This window comes from Amblyomma americanum, chromosome 5, assembly GCF_052857255.1.
Source record: "Amblyomma americanum isolate KBUSLIRL-KWMA chromosome 5, ASM5285725v1, whole genome shotgun sequence".
Taxonomy (NCBI): domain Eukaryota; kingdom Metazoa; phylum Arthropoda; class Arachnida; order Ixodida; family Ixodidae; genus Amblyomma; species Amblyomma americanum.
The window spans coordinates 106,407,113-106,422,207 of NC_135501.1; the positions used below are offsets into that span (position 1 = coordinate 106,407,113).

The window sequence follows — 15,095 nt, forward strand, 5'->3', positions numbered from 1 at the left end:
TATTTGCTCCCCTGTGACCGCAGCATTATGCATGCAATGAACCATTACTACTGTGCCTCTCGTTTATATTTTAGTGTCGCCTAAAAGAAAGGAACTTCCTTCTAAAATAGCATGATTAAAGAAAACCTCGGCCATTAGCAACAATAATTTCCTTGCAGCCAGACCCAACTATGCACACCGTGAAGAACATTAGAACCTTTCAACTTCCAATGCTTCCAACAGATAATCTGCCCTAGTCATCATCATCACCATCCTGACTACGCCCACTGCAGGACAAATGCCTGCCCCATATATCTCTCCAGTTATGCCTATCCTGCGCCATCTGCAGCCACCCTATCCCCACAAACTTCTTAATCTCATCTGCCCACCCAACTTTCTGCCCCCACCCCCTGCTGCGCTATGCGTGGCTTGAAGGCAAGCCCTAGTGATACAGGCCCCCGTTCAAATTCAACTTCCCCGGGGGGTTAGTTCAACTTTCCCGTCTCAGTGAAAAGAAGTGTGGCTGTCTTCCAAAAACAGGGAAGGACTTTTCTTATACCTTATCATCTGCACCAATACTATCTCAATATAGGTATGCTTCTATACGACCCTATTTATTGTTCACAAGACATGTGCAGGCTGTCATCAATCATCACCAGGAGATGCATGACATGTGATGCATACCAAAGAGCCAATTTAAACGCAGAAAACTAGTTTTGCTTACACCAGGCTGCTCACAAAGCAGCCAGAGCTAAATGCATTCTAAGAGCCTGCTTTTATATCACAGGCTGTTACAACGCAAATCTTGTCATTTTATACCTCTCAAAATGGTACAGTCAGTTTGCAACCAGGCTCCAAGGGTTAACTGACCGAAAGAAGAGCACCTGGAACATTCAGTTCAACTCCTTGCCTCAAAAAAGCCCAAATAAAAAGCAGCAGTTTCCACATCCTTCGCACACGAGAAGGCTGTGCAAACTGCTGCTTCTTATTTGGTTTCGTGTTGAATACCTGTACATAAACGCCATCACAACCACCACCTATGCTGAAGAAGTTTTCACTATGAGCTACTTTGTCTTCAAATTCTTAAAGGGCATGCTTGCGCTATCCTACAAAGCTCCAAAGTGTCAACACCACCAAAACAGTGTGCACTGAAAACATCTGCTTCAAAGCCCTCTTGAGAACCTTGCAATCTGTCAACTGAGCACAAAAAAATCTCAAAAATGAACTACACTTGAACCTCTCTATAACGAAGCTGGAGGGGCCCGGCAATTACTTCATTATAGCGCTAGCTTCATTACAGCCAATGTTGACCATGCTTCCAAGGGCAATAGTATTCCTTCGTCACATCCATTATTTCGTTATAAACCATTTTGTTATAACGAGGTTATACTGCATGCATGTAACTCTAGACCACCGTTCCCTCAATCTGTACCAAGCCGTGTGCTGGCAAAAACAGAACACATAATAATTGTGCGACTGTCATTTACACAATGGATACAGACTAGTATCACCATGCCGATGCCAATGTACGTCACCCTCGTTTATGTTCGTTATTTTTCCAGCCAGCCGAAACTGCGCACTCATCACGGGCTTTTCGGTTTTTGTACAATGGTGCCTCCTCATGGGGCTTCACCGCATTTTCGCTTTTTTGGGGGGGGAGGGGGGCCCAGGGTATTTTATAAATCGACCTTTGCATAATCTGGGCGTACCTTCCAGTCCCTTGAAATCCAAATTAATAGCGTTTTACTAGCTATCATGTCATTTTTAGTTGCCAATCGTGTCTTTTCATGGAGTTCATTTTGCATGGCCAGACCACAGGCTGCATACTACTGTTACACTGTCTATTGAAATGGTACACATTTATGTGCACATCACATTTTTTTTGCATAATGCTGAGTCAGTCTGATTTTGTTTATTTCAGTTGTTGCAAAGACGATACACTATATAATTTAAAAGGCAACTACATTTGCCTGTTGATCTTTTTGTGCAATACTTTTTCTTACTGACCAGATATTTGATATTCGATTCGATATTTGAAGCCATTTTTTCTTCATATTCATATTCAATTCATATTTGAAAATTTAAATATTCGAATACCCTTAATACAAACATAAATAAGTAAATAATAAATACATTGCACTTTCTTCAGAGAGAAGTTCTTACTTCATATATTAGTCACAGCTCCACAGAGGCGCATCAAAGGCCCACTCCCGCATTTCTCTACCAAGTACAGCGGAAGCCCTCTATAGTAAAGCGACCCGGAGCAGCAAAAATCTTTACTATATCAGGGTCTTTACTATATCAGCTGTTGGTGACGGCATGACTCTGAAGATGCTCTCTGGTAATTAATTGGCTACTTACCAAACACAGTGTTGGTTTATAGAAGAAACACTTACAAATACCTTCCATCGTGCTCTTACTGTCCCTTTATGTGATAATTATTTATTTTCAGTCATCATATTTCATGTTGTCACGTTTTCAATTTTGTTTATGTCTTGAGGAAGTATCGCATTTGCTCAAATATACAATGTGGCTCAGAATGTAAAGAGAGTTTGATTTCATGCAAGAAATAAAAGTTTTGCGCGAAGGCGGCGTCACTTTCCGCGGCCTCAGCGCTGTTTAAGAGGCAATAGTTAAACGCGTGACACAGGCGAGGTGCGGCAGTACCACTCACATAGTCCCGCCGCGCCTCCGTTTCTTGCCGCCGCTTCCCTGTGCTTCGTGCTGCCGTGTAGCGAATGTTCGCCTTTTTCTTCCCTTCCACAACCAGCTTTTTTTCCCCGTGCGCCGCGCGCTTTGCCTCACGGCCCCAAGGACTTCAAGGCGTTGGCTTCTCCTGACAGCTTTGCAGCTTGGTGGAGAAGCTATCTCAAAGAGCACGTTATGACGTTTTTGATATCGATTACCTCCGAATTTCGGCATCGCGCGCGCCGCGTTGTCATCATTCCGCGGGAGGTACGTCGCCATGGCCAGACGCTCTTTACTATAGCTGTTTTTTTTAATCTTTGCTATAACCAAAAAAAAAAAATGTACAGTCGTCTGTGGGAGGCGAAATGGGACCGCAGTTTCACTTTAGTATATCCAGTTTTTACTATATCCGAGTTTACTATAGCAGGGTTCTACTGTTGTAAAAATGCATATACACTTATTTCACAAGAGCACCAATCACTGCTCGCACCTCATCGCAAGGTTTGTCCACAGAAATGGCTATAAATGGGTACGGCTCAGCTGGTTTTATGGCTCAGTGAATAGCATTACAAGCAGACTGTTATGTGCACCTGGGCAAAAAAACTGCATAAAAAAGTTAAGAAGAGTATATCTACTTGCTCAGAATATCAATAAAGATGGTGATGATGACGATAAATTTTTATGGCACAAGGGCATCTGTGGCCAAAGAGCACCATGGCACAAGGGATTTTTCTTCTGCTCAAGGTGGGGTCAAAGACCCATTCCCCAATCATTTCACCCTAAATAAGCCGAGCACCAGACAAGGGGAAAGAATGTACCCATGCATCAATAAAGATAATTATACAGCACTTCTGCCTATAAAGACTGGTATAACTGACCCCACTCCTTTATCATCGTTTGTTTATAGTAGTTTATCTTAGGTTCATAGTTTGCAACTAACCAGAAGAGTGCCTTACCCTGAACAACAGCACTACTGGGTCAAAATCAAACACAACTACCACTTATGAACGAGAACGCGTTCCTAGCATTTTTACCTTCATTTTCAACGCGCAACTAGTGTGGTTCATGCTTCTGTGTAAAAGGTCATGCTAAGTATATATACAGTAAGCATCACTATTGTACCCGGCACCTGTGAGTTTTGACAAGTAAAAATTCTGGCACAAAATTCCAGCCTGGCAGACTTGCCATGAGTAGCCGCTCAGCTGTGGGCCTCTTTTTGGGGTTCTTGGTGAGTGCCACCTTGACAAAGTGGTGGAAGTTCTGCGACCTGCACCACAGTGCAGAGAAGAGAGGAAGAACATGCATAGGCGGTCGACTTCAGACATGCAGTTGCACCAAAGAATGACATGAGCCAGCAGGATATCTGATGTCTACTGATGTCTACTACTTGTAGTTACGCTTACTGAAACACCCGTCACAGAAGGTGACTGCAAAGAGCACGAAAAGTTAAAAACACCAACAGGCATGGACGACACTGCACTTGCCCATCCATTTCTCCCCCTCATCTTTACGGCCTCTTTTTCTGCTACTTTGCCAAACCATGTTTTAAACATCATACTATGAGCTGCGCATATGAGTATCGCAGAGCTTTTACCATAGTCACAGACATCTGCATTAATGAAGTTCCAAACTGCCACATCAATGGCCAAGCCAAACAGGCAAAGTATAACCACTCCACACTCCCAGACACTGCAGCAACGACTCGATCTCACGTAAAGAAATTCTAATCTGTCGTTCTTAACACCTAGTATCCAGCCTTGCCAGAGGCCAGGAGGTCCCAGCCATCACTTTCCCAGCACAACCAGCCATCACTTTCCCAGCACTAGCACAACCGGTAAATGCTTGCTTCCAGCCCATTCTGCACACACTGGCATGCTTGCATTTGCTTATAGGTAACAGGAACATGTCAATAGTACTTTTTTAAAACCATATCAAATACTAACAGTTCAGCTTTGCTACTGAATCAAATAGAAATTGTGTAGCAAAATAAAAAAGTCGAATACAAATCGAACACTTTTACAAATAATACCTACTTCTGGAAATGCTCGTACCAAACGAATAACTCCACAAAAGAATGAAGCGCTAGCAGTGGCAGTGCAGCGGAATACTGCAACTTATGAAGTTGCAACTGCAGCTGTCAAGAGATGAAACACTAATATTCGCTTGGAGGTATGCAGTACAAAATCAGTAAATTTGACCGTTATGACCTTCGAGTCCTACATACAGCAAAGCAATCTTTTAATATTGATTGCGATAATAAACTAACACCACATCCAAAGGGCAACAACTAAGTAGGACCCATGTCCTCATAGAATGGATGCGAGAGGCAGCCTGAAGCCTGCCTGAATGCGCTTGAGCCCTGCTACTACATTGCCCAATCTTGGAGGCCATGTGTTGTCATCACGAACGCCACCACATGATACGCACCTATTGCCACCACCCAAATAAGTGCAGTGAGATGCGCCTATTTTAACATTGCACCCACATGTGGAAACCAGAGTCGTTTAGCTTAAAATTAAGACTTCTTACTGCGCCACCAACTGTCACGACGCCATACACACATACATGTGCACACATGTGAGGAAAAGGAGAGGCAGAAGAGGGCCCACATACCACTTGACCTTGTCCTTGAGCTGCGGGGGCTTGAAGCCCGACTTAGACATGAGGAAGAGGGCGCGCATGGGATGCAGGTCGAACATGGGGGGCTGCAGCTCGGCCAGCTCAATGGCCGTGATGCCCACTGCCCAGATGTCGCACTGCTGGTTGTAGCCACCCTTGCGCTCCACGGCCGCCACCTCCGGGGCCATCCTGCACAGGCACATGGACATGGTCACCACCCTTTGCACTCACTACCAGACAGAGCCCAAAGTATTTCTCCTGCCCCACACACTTCAGAGCATGCACCACGCCAAATGGCATGTCTCCAGTCTGCAGCTGTTCGAGATACTAATCCAAGAAAATTGATAAGACAGGACTAGCACTCACCAGTACGGCGTTCCAATGAAAGACTTTCGCTTGCTGATGGTGGCTGTGATCTGAGCAGACACGCCAAAATCGGCTAAGGAGAGAAAGCAATGAGAAGGGAAGTGAGAACAGACCCTGACAATGCAGGCATGAATGCACAGAACAATGCCAGCTGCATGAGCTTGAAGGACTAGAGCCAAAGGTTGAGGCATCCGAGTATGGCACCTCAATACGCCAAGCTCGCGACAAAAGTTGCCCAACCATACTGCTCACCAACACAAACCTAACAAGCTCAAGCAACACCAAGACACGCCTGCATATAGCATCACTGCCATGTTTGAAAACTGACCACGTCAGAGACCATCAGGTGATGCAGCAAGAGAGGTTGCACAGTAGACTAGTTACATGTCACCCAACCAGCATGTTATACACAATGTAACGATGTCTTCATGCGAGCTTCTTTAATTGCCTTGCTTAAACATCACCAGCAGCACCTTTATATTTATCTGCAGTAAAATACCTTACGAGCAGTAACAATAAACTGTTGTGACGACAGTAGCACGAAACACAATACTGTCACATGGTGGTGACAATGCTGCAGATAATAGACGAGCAGACTGGTGTGACACTGAAATTAACTCTTTAATGGGCTGACTTGCACCCACAAAGAATTGAATTTGGAGTTGGCTGTAGTGAAATGCAGAAAAATAAATTACCACAGCCTCAAAAAACAACACACCAAATAGAAGAAGGCAAACTAGAGCCAGTTTCAATGCAAAAAATGCTAACAGAAATGGATGCATTATCTACAGAATATTCAGATTGCCTTCACCAACAACCTACTGCTTGACAACAAAGTTAAAAGAAAAAATATCAACACTCTCAACACTTCAAAGTTAATTTGTACACCTTCAGATTTACCTAAATGGCCACAAACTAAGTATTCATGGACTTATCAGGCACCACACCCTAACTCTACTAAACAGACTGTTAAGCCAATCAAGATGCAAACTAGCTAAAAACTAACTCGAGGCTGTGTCGACCCTTCGCATCACAAATGTTGAAATGCAAATAGAGCGAGTGAATGACAGCAAGCAGCCACCAACCGAGCTTGACGTCGCCATCGTCAGTAAGAAGGATGTTGGCGCCCTTGACGTCCCGGTGCATCTTGCCCACAAAGTGCAGGTAGGCAAGTCCCTTGAGCGTCTCCCGACACATGTACGATATCTGCTGCTCACTCAGGGGGCCTGTGACTGCAGGAGTAAAAAGAAAAGAAGGAAAAATGCACAAATTTAACTTAACTGCAATCTGCAGCACATTGGTATCTGATGGAAATGAACTGCCCCCATGCGTGGCCACATCAGCAATGCCTTGCTTGTGCTTCAAAAAGACAAAGCATTTGCTCAGCATCACAAGTGGTCCGAAAAGTGCTGTATTGAGGTATCGCCAAATAGTTGCCGATTCAGCAGCAGGGCACCCTGCCAGAAAAAGACCAACTTAAACAAGGGACTGTATAGGATTAAGCACCAGAAAAGCCTTTCAGTATGAATACTACTGAGGCAATCTTTATGTTTACCTTTACCTTTCTTTACTCACTGTACCTACTCATGTACTTGACATTCCCTACAAATACCTGGCAGCTGTTCATTCCCATTTCAAGATCTCCAAATAACCTTTCTTCCTTTGCTCTTTCGCTTCCTCCTTTATCCCTTCCCTTATGACACGGTTCAGGTGTCCAACGATATATGAGACAGATACCGCGTCATTTCCTTCCCCAAAAAAACAAATTATTATTATTATCAAATACCCATCAAATAACCTTTATGTGTTCTAAATTATAGCATTGTTTAACTTAATCAGATACTTCTGCTTCATCTAAAGAGAGTAGCTAATGGACCTGCAAAAATGCTCCAGGGTACAGCCAGGATTTGTGTAATGCGCAAAGTAAAGTTTGACCACTGCTGCTAGAACCACATGTCCTTTTGCTGCTGTTACAAAAGGATGCAAGAATGGTGTGGCCCCCACTGTGGTAGATGTCCTGCAGGGATCCACCACCGCAGTATTCCATGCAGATCCAGAGCTTGTCCCGGCGCAGGTAGGAACCAAAGTAGGCCACGATGTTTGGGTGCCGGCAGTCCTTCATCATCAGGATCTCCTGCTGGATGACCCCAAACTCGTCCCCTGCACATTGTGCCACCACCCAAAGAGTGATCAGTTCAGACAAACCTGCAAAGCTTGAGGCCCCCAGGTTGTGCACTGTTCGCCCAGTCACATCTAGAATCTTCAGCTAAAGTTTCAAAACTGAGTATGGTTATGTTCAGTTTTGAAAAAGAAAAAAGAAGCCCGACCAGCCAGCCTTCTTGCTCGAAAGTCATGACTACAACCTTTTACAGATTTCTCTATATGACAGCAGGCAGTGTTGCCAGCTTTACAAATGCTAGTACAGATCTGGTCTGGCACAACCTAAAATTTGAAAGGACCACCCAAATGGGCTACATTTCATATCAAGCCATCACCACAACCATGGAGGTGATAGAGCAAAAAAAAAAAAAACTACATTACGGAGAGACACCTGTGACTCCTATACATCCTACGAAGCCTGCAATGTAGGAACACTGAAGAATTTTTCAGCAGCACATCTGCTATGCAACTATATGACAACAGATAGAAATTTGCAGAACTTTCTATCCATTCTTGTGCTTCTTTATGCCTCTTCATGAGATATAACGAGGCGGAGCTTTTGATCACGTCCTCTTGTTGATCATGGAAACGCCTTGGGGACAATGAGGCACCTTACCAATGATGTTACCTTGAAAGAACCTTTGCTAAGCGCACAAGAGGAACAAAGAAATTAAATGTACAATATTTAGCATTTTCCCTTTGCCAATAATTCAGATTTCTATAGCAGTATGGCTTGGTGCGAACACTGACCACATCTCCCCATGCCAGCTGTGATATCACTTTGTGACGACATTACAGCTGAGCTGCAAGAAAGGAACAAGACCTGACCTTTGTATCTATTTGTGAACACTCTGAGCCACACAGGACTGTGTAGCTAATTGAAATGTGCACAGCAGCACAGCCTCCCAGTTGAATGCGATCACCCATTAAACACAAAGTGGGGTGGAGGGTAGAGTGCTCCTTTAGGTGCTTCAGTGCAAAATCATACTTCGTCACTACGGAGGTCAGAAGGAAATGCAGTGCTGCGGCTCCTATTTTGTCCATAAAGATAATCAATCATATTTGCTACGAGGATGAAAACAGTGATCTACTGACACCCCTTTCAGGTTGGGTGGAATCGCATAACTTGGCGAAAAGCTCTTTAAGCTACACTGATGATACTTGTAAGACAAATCTTAATGCCCATACAAGGCATTCTCAAATAGCCCAAAAATTCCGCTCCTCTGATCACACAGTGTTTGAGCACAAATCTTATCCTCTACAATAAAACTTTCTTCGTTTGAAGCAAGTAAATCTTCCCAGACTATACGGCTTTTCACGACCCTCAGCAAAACCGGTTTTCTGGGCTGTGGGGAGGACAGGGGGGAGCTCAATCCTCAACTTTTTCCTGTAATACGAGCATAGTCCAGTCCCCAATATGGCAGCACCAATCAATTTCTTTTTGAAAAGGTTTATATATGGAAGGTTTTTAAGACGAAGTTTATAAATGAAAAACAGTCGGTACATTATTACTCCACTATTGCCGCAGACTGGAACGGCCTTCCAAACAATGTTGCCATCATCACATGCCCAAGTCTTTTCGCTGAAAATGTAAAAAGTTGCCTGTTATTGTGAATTTGTGCTTTTAATTCTTGCCACCCCTTATGTAACACCCCTTTTTTCGGGCCTGTAAGGTAATAAAATGAAATGCAATGAAATGAAATGAAATAACAAGTAGTCCAATCAAAAGAATAAAGCTCAAGTCAAGCTTTAAGAACCTACATACAGGCAATGTTTAAACTGCTTAAATCTCAAAGTTAAACATTTGGGGAAGCAACACAGGCTTACAAACTTGAATTAAAAAAGCAACCAAATGCAGCTGTTAACACTGCAAACTCAATCACCAATGTTAATGATGCAAGTCAAAGTCACACGCACACTATGTTAGCAGCTGGAGCTAGCAGCTATGGTTACCGGCAAGCTGCATGCCAGTGCCTGCCCTTCAAACTCAAGGCCTGTGGTTCAATATGAGGAGCTACCATATTAGAACATTAGCACCCTGGATGCAACACTGCAGCTGCAGCAAACCAACAAACAAACACACACAAGAGAAGAACTCACATGTCCCATAGCGCCAACCTAGAAGAGAATGGCATCTGTAGTGCACACAGCAGTGGAGGAGGCTTTTTTTTTTTAAACCAGGATTTCAAAAACTTCATCATATGTACAGTGAAATACCAAAATAGAAACAACTTTACATAGCGTTTAAAGGTCAAATTTTAAAGGTCGACACTTACAAAGAAAAAAAAAACTTCAGTATTCAGGATTTTAAATGCTTATGGTGACTTCTTAAATCATCGACTACATAACTATAAACAGATTGCTCCAGAATTTTATAAAGGACACTTGCAATTCCTACTGGCACATACAACGCTATTGAATAAAGGATCCAGAGAAAACATCCTCAGGTAGTTGGAGACCTCCCCTACAATACTTTGTTCTTCCTTTCTTCTATCACTTCCTCCTTTATTCCTTCCCTTGTTCTAGTTCGGGTGTCCATCCAGATATGTGAGACAGTTAACACCTCATTTCCTTTCCTCAAAACCAATTTTCATTTCTCAGTTCATCCTCTCAAGATGCTCCCTGAGAAAGGTGCAATAAAATGTGCAGGTTTTCACAATAGCACAGCTTACTGCAGCAAAGAACACAAAATAATTTCATCCACCTTTACACACATAACATTCCCAGCAGTTTCTGACTTTTGCTCATTACTAAAACTGCACTGTGGTGAGTGCACTACAGTCATTACATGCATGGAAAAAATTATGCACGCTTGAACGTGAAATGAAGGTACTGAGACAAGCCCATTTCAAACGACCACAGAATGGCAACACTCAAATAGAAAGTTACACAGCATAAATGCAAGTCCTCTAACAAGGCCAAGAGTATTTTTATAGATGCACTAATACTTGCACATGTTTTATGTTATGTATTTTTAACAATTAGAATAGCACTGCAGGACATAGGTGAAACCTTAGTGAAGGCGCTCAGGACACTGTGACCCCCTCTGGCGCCTCAGCGTGAATCAAATTAGCAGTACACAAGCAATTTTTTTGCATGTCGCTCGTACGGTCAGCCGTTAATTTTGTGTCCCTTTTTGTGCACAAAAGATTACAAGTACCAGACACAATAGGCGCCACAGAGGGTCAAGCACAACCTCCTCACACTGCTTAGCCGCCTGCCTGTATGGCACGTATATCACGTTATCTAGTGCCCTTCATGTTTCCCGATACTTCCTGGCGTAAGGAAGGAACAGGTTTCTCAGCTTCAGCAGTTCACAACGAATAATGCTTGCTAAGGTGATGTGCTGTCCCTGAGAAAATCTTTCAGGCCACAAGACAGTAGCAGAAGCCTAGCTGCAAGCAAATAGAGCCTTTATCCACATGTTTGGCTGCAGCTGTGTATTTGTGGGCCCTTCTATTTGGGGAGGCTGATGAGAGCAGTCCTATTTGCATAACGATTTGCTGAAATTTCTTTGACAAAATGGAGCACTATTAGGGTTTTCCCACAAAAAACGTTTCTTGTTCGGTTGGGGGGGGGGGGGGGGGGGGGTGCAATGAGGCAACCCTCTCCCTTTAAATTCGCCCCTGCTACGATACCTGCCCACTTGCCAGCTGTGCCCAGAGCCTCACTGGACACCCATTAAGTAGTGCGGCGATGTCGTGCACAATACGCGGTCTACATCATTTTTCACTGAGACCGTGACTTTGTCTTCAGTATGGTACCCTTGGCCGACGGTGTCACTGTTGGTGATGGAAACAAATGTTTTCTTTCCAAGAAAAGTCAGCTGGATTTTGCGAACACCACATATGGCTCTGACTTGCAAGTGTAAGCTGGCTGTTCGGAACAGAACAGTCAAGTCAGACATACGCGAGGGAACGGAGCCACAGCCTAGGCCTGGCGACAAACTTGGGTCAAACGGGCCTAGAAATTGCTGAAGCCTTGCATGCACCGCCGCCTAGATCAAGCGCGAGCCCGATCAAGCCGGCCCTTTCACAGATGATGGTTGGCTGTCAAAAAAAAAAAAACTCCTTGCAGCAGTTCATCACTGTGCTGCCAACAGATGACGCGACGATCTACGTCGATGGACATTTTGGTCCGATAAATGCGCGAGCTGTAAAAAAAAGGACCGGAGCTTCCCAGCCGGCATAGTAGAAGAGGTTCAGCTAATGAGCATGTAGCAGTGCGTGCCAAATCTGGCTCGCACAAAATGCGACTGCTATAGCCGTGCGTTGCTCACCTGGCTCCAACTTGATGACCTTGATGGCCGCCATCTCACCGGTGGATAACCTTTTCGCCTGAAACGAGGAGACAAAGAGAAAGAGAGCATGTAAGATGCACTGTCAGGAAGAGATGCTTTGCACTTCTTTTAATCTCGAGCAGAGCAGAAAAACAGGCACGCAGGTCCAAGAGTCGCAAGAGAAGCACAGCGGCCAAAGCCTTCACTGTGGCTCGCGACTCTGGTAATGGGTGAGCGCGATCTTCGAGACAAATCGAACGTGGCTGACAACGACGGTTGACCTGCACTGATTATGAAGATATACGGATGGAGTGGTCTTGGCCGCGCGAAACGGTAGGTCATCCATGCATTGTAAACATAGGCACGACTTTATCTGTGTTCGTCAGTGCGCGCTTATAAGCAGACCGCTGCAGAACGCTGCTAAAAAGAGATGCTAAAAGAAAGAGAAAAGCAGAGAACAGGCGAGAAGCACCGGTCATACATCACCGTCCAGCTTTGTTTACACACGTAACATCTGCTCTGCCAGCAATATTGCAATTATCTGCTATATGACGCTACAGGAAACTACAAAAGGGCAACAGCGCTATGTCTGTCACCTTCTTGCCCTTGTACCGTCTACATAGTGGCGCTGTTTCTTTCCTCAACAACAGTTGCTCTAGCTGTTAATTGGTCCCAGCCTCAGTTCGAACACGTCGTCAGATAATTTGGGACACTTGCGAAACTGGGTAGTTATATACTGTCACCACGAGCCTCACCCCGTAAAGAGGCAGCTACGACCGGAAGCCACAAAAACAAAAGACTCGATTTGTCTCAAGACTCCCGTGGCCACTTTAGTGCCATTTACGAACGCATTCTCGAGGAAACCCGGAAAACTGTTGATTCATGGACAAAATACCTTATAAGGATTGCAAGAATACACGTATACAGCAGGATGGCAAAGCTGGATAATTCCGTTTTCCAAGCGCATTCCAGAGAGCTTGGCGTATGCACCAGACACATAATCAGCGGAGCCCATATTAGTTTTCAGCACAAAGAGCACCTCTCTCCCATACTCCCAAGAAAAAAAAAAAGATATTAGAAATAATTAACTACAAATGCTGTAAGTGTCTCGCAATTTAGAAGCACGTTCTCCAACTTGGAGGTGTCCAGCACATGTCTCCCTTCCTGGATGCACTACCTCTTCACAGAACTGAGCATATTTAGGCTGCTTGTGCCTTCCACACTTCAAAAAATTAGTGTGGGAGCTGAAGTTTCTTAGCCCACTTGCGCGCACTACACGATTCTTGTAACAGAAAGTCATTGATATCTAGCGTGCGATGCCAGCTTGGCCCTGTCGCACGCTCATAAAGCAGTATACGGGAAAGTATATAGCCTAATTATGAGGACCAAGAGCGCGATAAGATAACCATTAATTCCAACTCTACAGTGGCCCAATTTTGGCCTTCCGCTACCCTGCCTTAAGTGCTGCCATTGCCATCAACGGCAGACAGCATCAACAATTAAATAAATTGGAACATAATACCCATGTTATTCCTGCCTAGCCCTAGTGCCTTTGCCAGAACTGAATGAATTCCGAATAGACAACAGCTAATTTACAAACAGCACGAGGAAGTCCACATTGGACTGTATCCAGGCTACAAAAGATATTCGACGGACAAGGCATATATTGCAGAGAGCGGGCTCAATCTGGGAAAAACCAGTCACGTCTTTTTTCAACCCTTTTTCCGCTGCCTGAAGAAGCCGAGCTTATTACAGACTCAATTAGAAAAAACAGCCATTATCTGATAGCGCCATGGATTGGAACCCAGTATTGAGCAAACGCTGACAGGCTTCACTACCAAGTAAACGCTGATTAATTTTGACCGAGTGGAGCTGTTTGAATAAACACTGGCATTGCACAAAACGAAGCCGCTTGTGCATTTCGCCTCCAAATAAAATGCAGCCCCGGTAGCCGGGATTCATCCCAACGCCTGTTCAGCGGTCGAATGAATGCCGGGAATGGAGGCCAGAAGGGCGGGGTGGAGGGAGGGGGGAGAGAAGGTTACAAGGAAAGAGAAGAATAAAATGCCTCTCTCGGGGGACACGACTATAGCGCCGTGAGGAAAGGAATTAGGGGTGTGAAAGGGAGCGGGGGAGTGGGTGCGAAATAAATACCAGGCTGGAAGGCAGGCACGGACAAAGCACGTGGACAGAAATTTCAAGCCAGCGTGGTCGCCCTGCTCCTTATATGCATACATATTCTGAACTCCGTAGGGACAGACAAAGTGGGGAGGAAAATAAAAATAACCGCTCCCGAGCTGACGCTAAGGATTACAAACGGTCCGCGCAAGGCGGGTATACGATGGCCGCCCTTGCGGCCTGATGAATGGTGCGTAATGATACGGACGCGGCGACACCTTGCGGCCGCTCATGCGTTTCCTCCCTGACGAATGACGCGGAACGACTTGGCCCGGGGGAGAATAGAGAGGCCGTGCGTGCCATCAATTTTCACGCCGCGACGCCAGGGTTAGGATCCCAGGCCCGCCGAATCTGTCTTAACAGGAGGGGGAGGGCGTTCAACCGTTGCGGCAAGGGGCTCCCCCAGAAAACCTACGCCGCAATTCCGACATCACACGCCTTTGTTGCCCTTTCCAACCGGACACGACCTTTTCGCCTAGGAGATCACTTCGGACACAAGTCACGCGCAAGCGATGAACGCACACCGAAGACGTCGTCGTCAGAGTTCCAGGGCTGCTAATCGCATTGGTTGTAAAACTTAAACAGAAAGAGCAAAAACGTCAGTCAACATGAGATGTGCGGATCAGCGGATTGTGGCGTCACCTGGGAGCGACAGCGCGTACTGTCCGCGTCAAGCTTGCGCAGGGTGGCCGGGTAGCGCGTGGTAGACGACGCAAAGCGAAATTACGCACTGGCTGGCGGCTTCCACGTAACCCTACAACGAGCTAAATTTGACATGTTTTACCTGTCAGACCTCGGGCATCCGGAAAACAGTAACAGGAGTTTT

The 15,095-nt window shown here is 45.1% G+C and overlaps 1 protein-coding gene across 24 annotated transcripts in view; it reads right to left on the bottom strand.

The window, feature by feature from the left end:
• Positions 1–15,095, bottom strand: part of hppy (MAP4K3-like protein hppy) — a 161,918-nt gene that overhangs the window by 70,605 nt on the left and 76,218 nt on the right. For 12 of the 24 annotated variants that reach the window (XM_077665123.1, XM_077665122.1, XM_077665116.1 and 9 more), the window contains exons 2-8: positions 12,092–12,149; positions 9,913–9,930; positions 7,657–7,812; positions 6,738–6,884; positions 5,653–5,725; positions 5,281–5,475; positions 3,853–3,934 (exon numbers count right to left, since the gene is read on the bottom strand). In XM_077665123.1, the coding sequence (XP_077521249.1) occupies positions 3,853–3,934; positions 5,281–5,475; positions 5,653–5,725; positions 6,738–6,884; positions 7,657–7,812; positions 9,913–9,930; positions 12,092–12,149 (729 nt within the window). The remainder of the gene's footprint in view (positions 1–3,852; positions 3,935–5,280; positions 5,476–5,652; positions 5,726–6,737; positions 6,885–7,656; positions 7,813–9,912; positions 9,931–12,091; positions 12,150–15,095) is intronic. The other 12 variants (XM_077665118.1, XM_077665115.1, XM_077665125.1 and 9 more) reach the window with 1 other exon arrangement.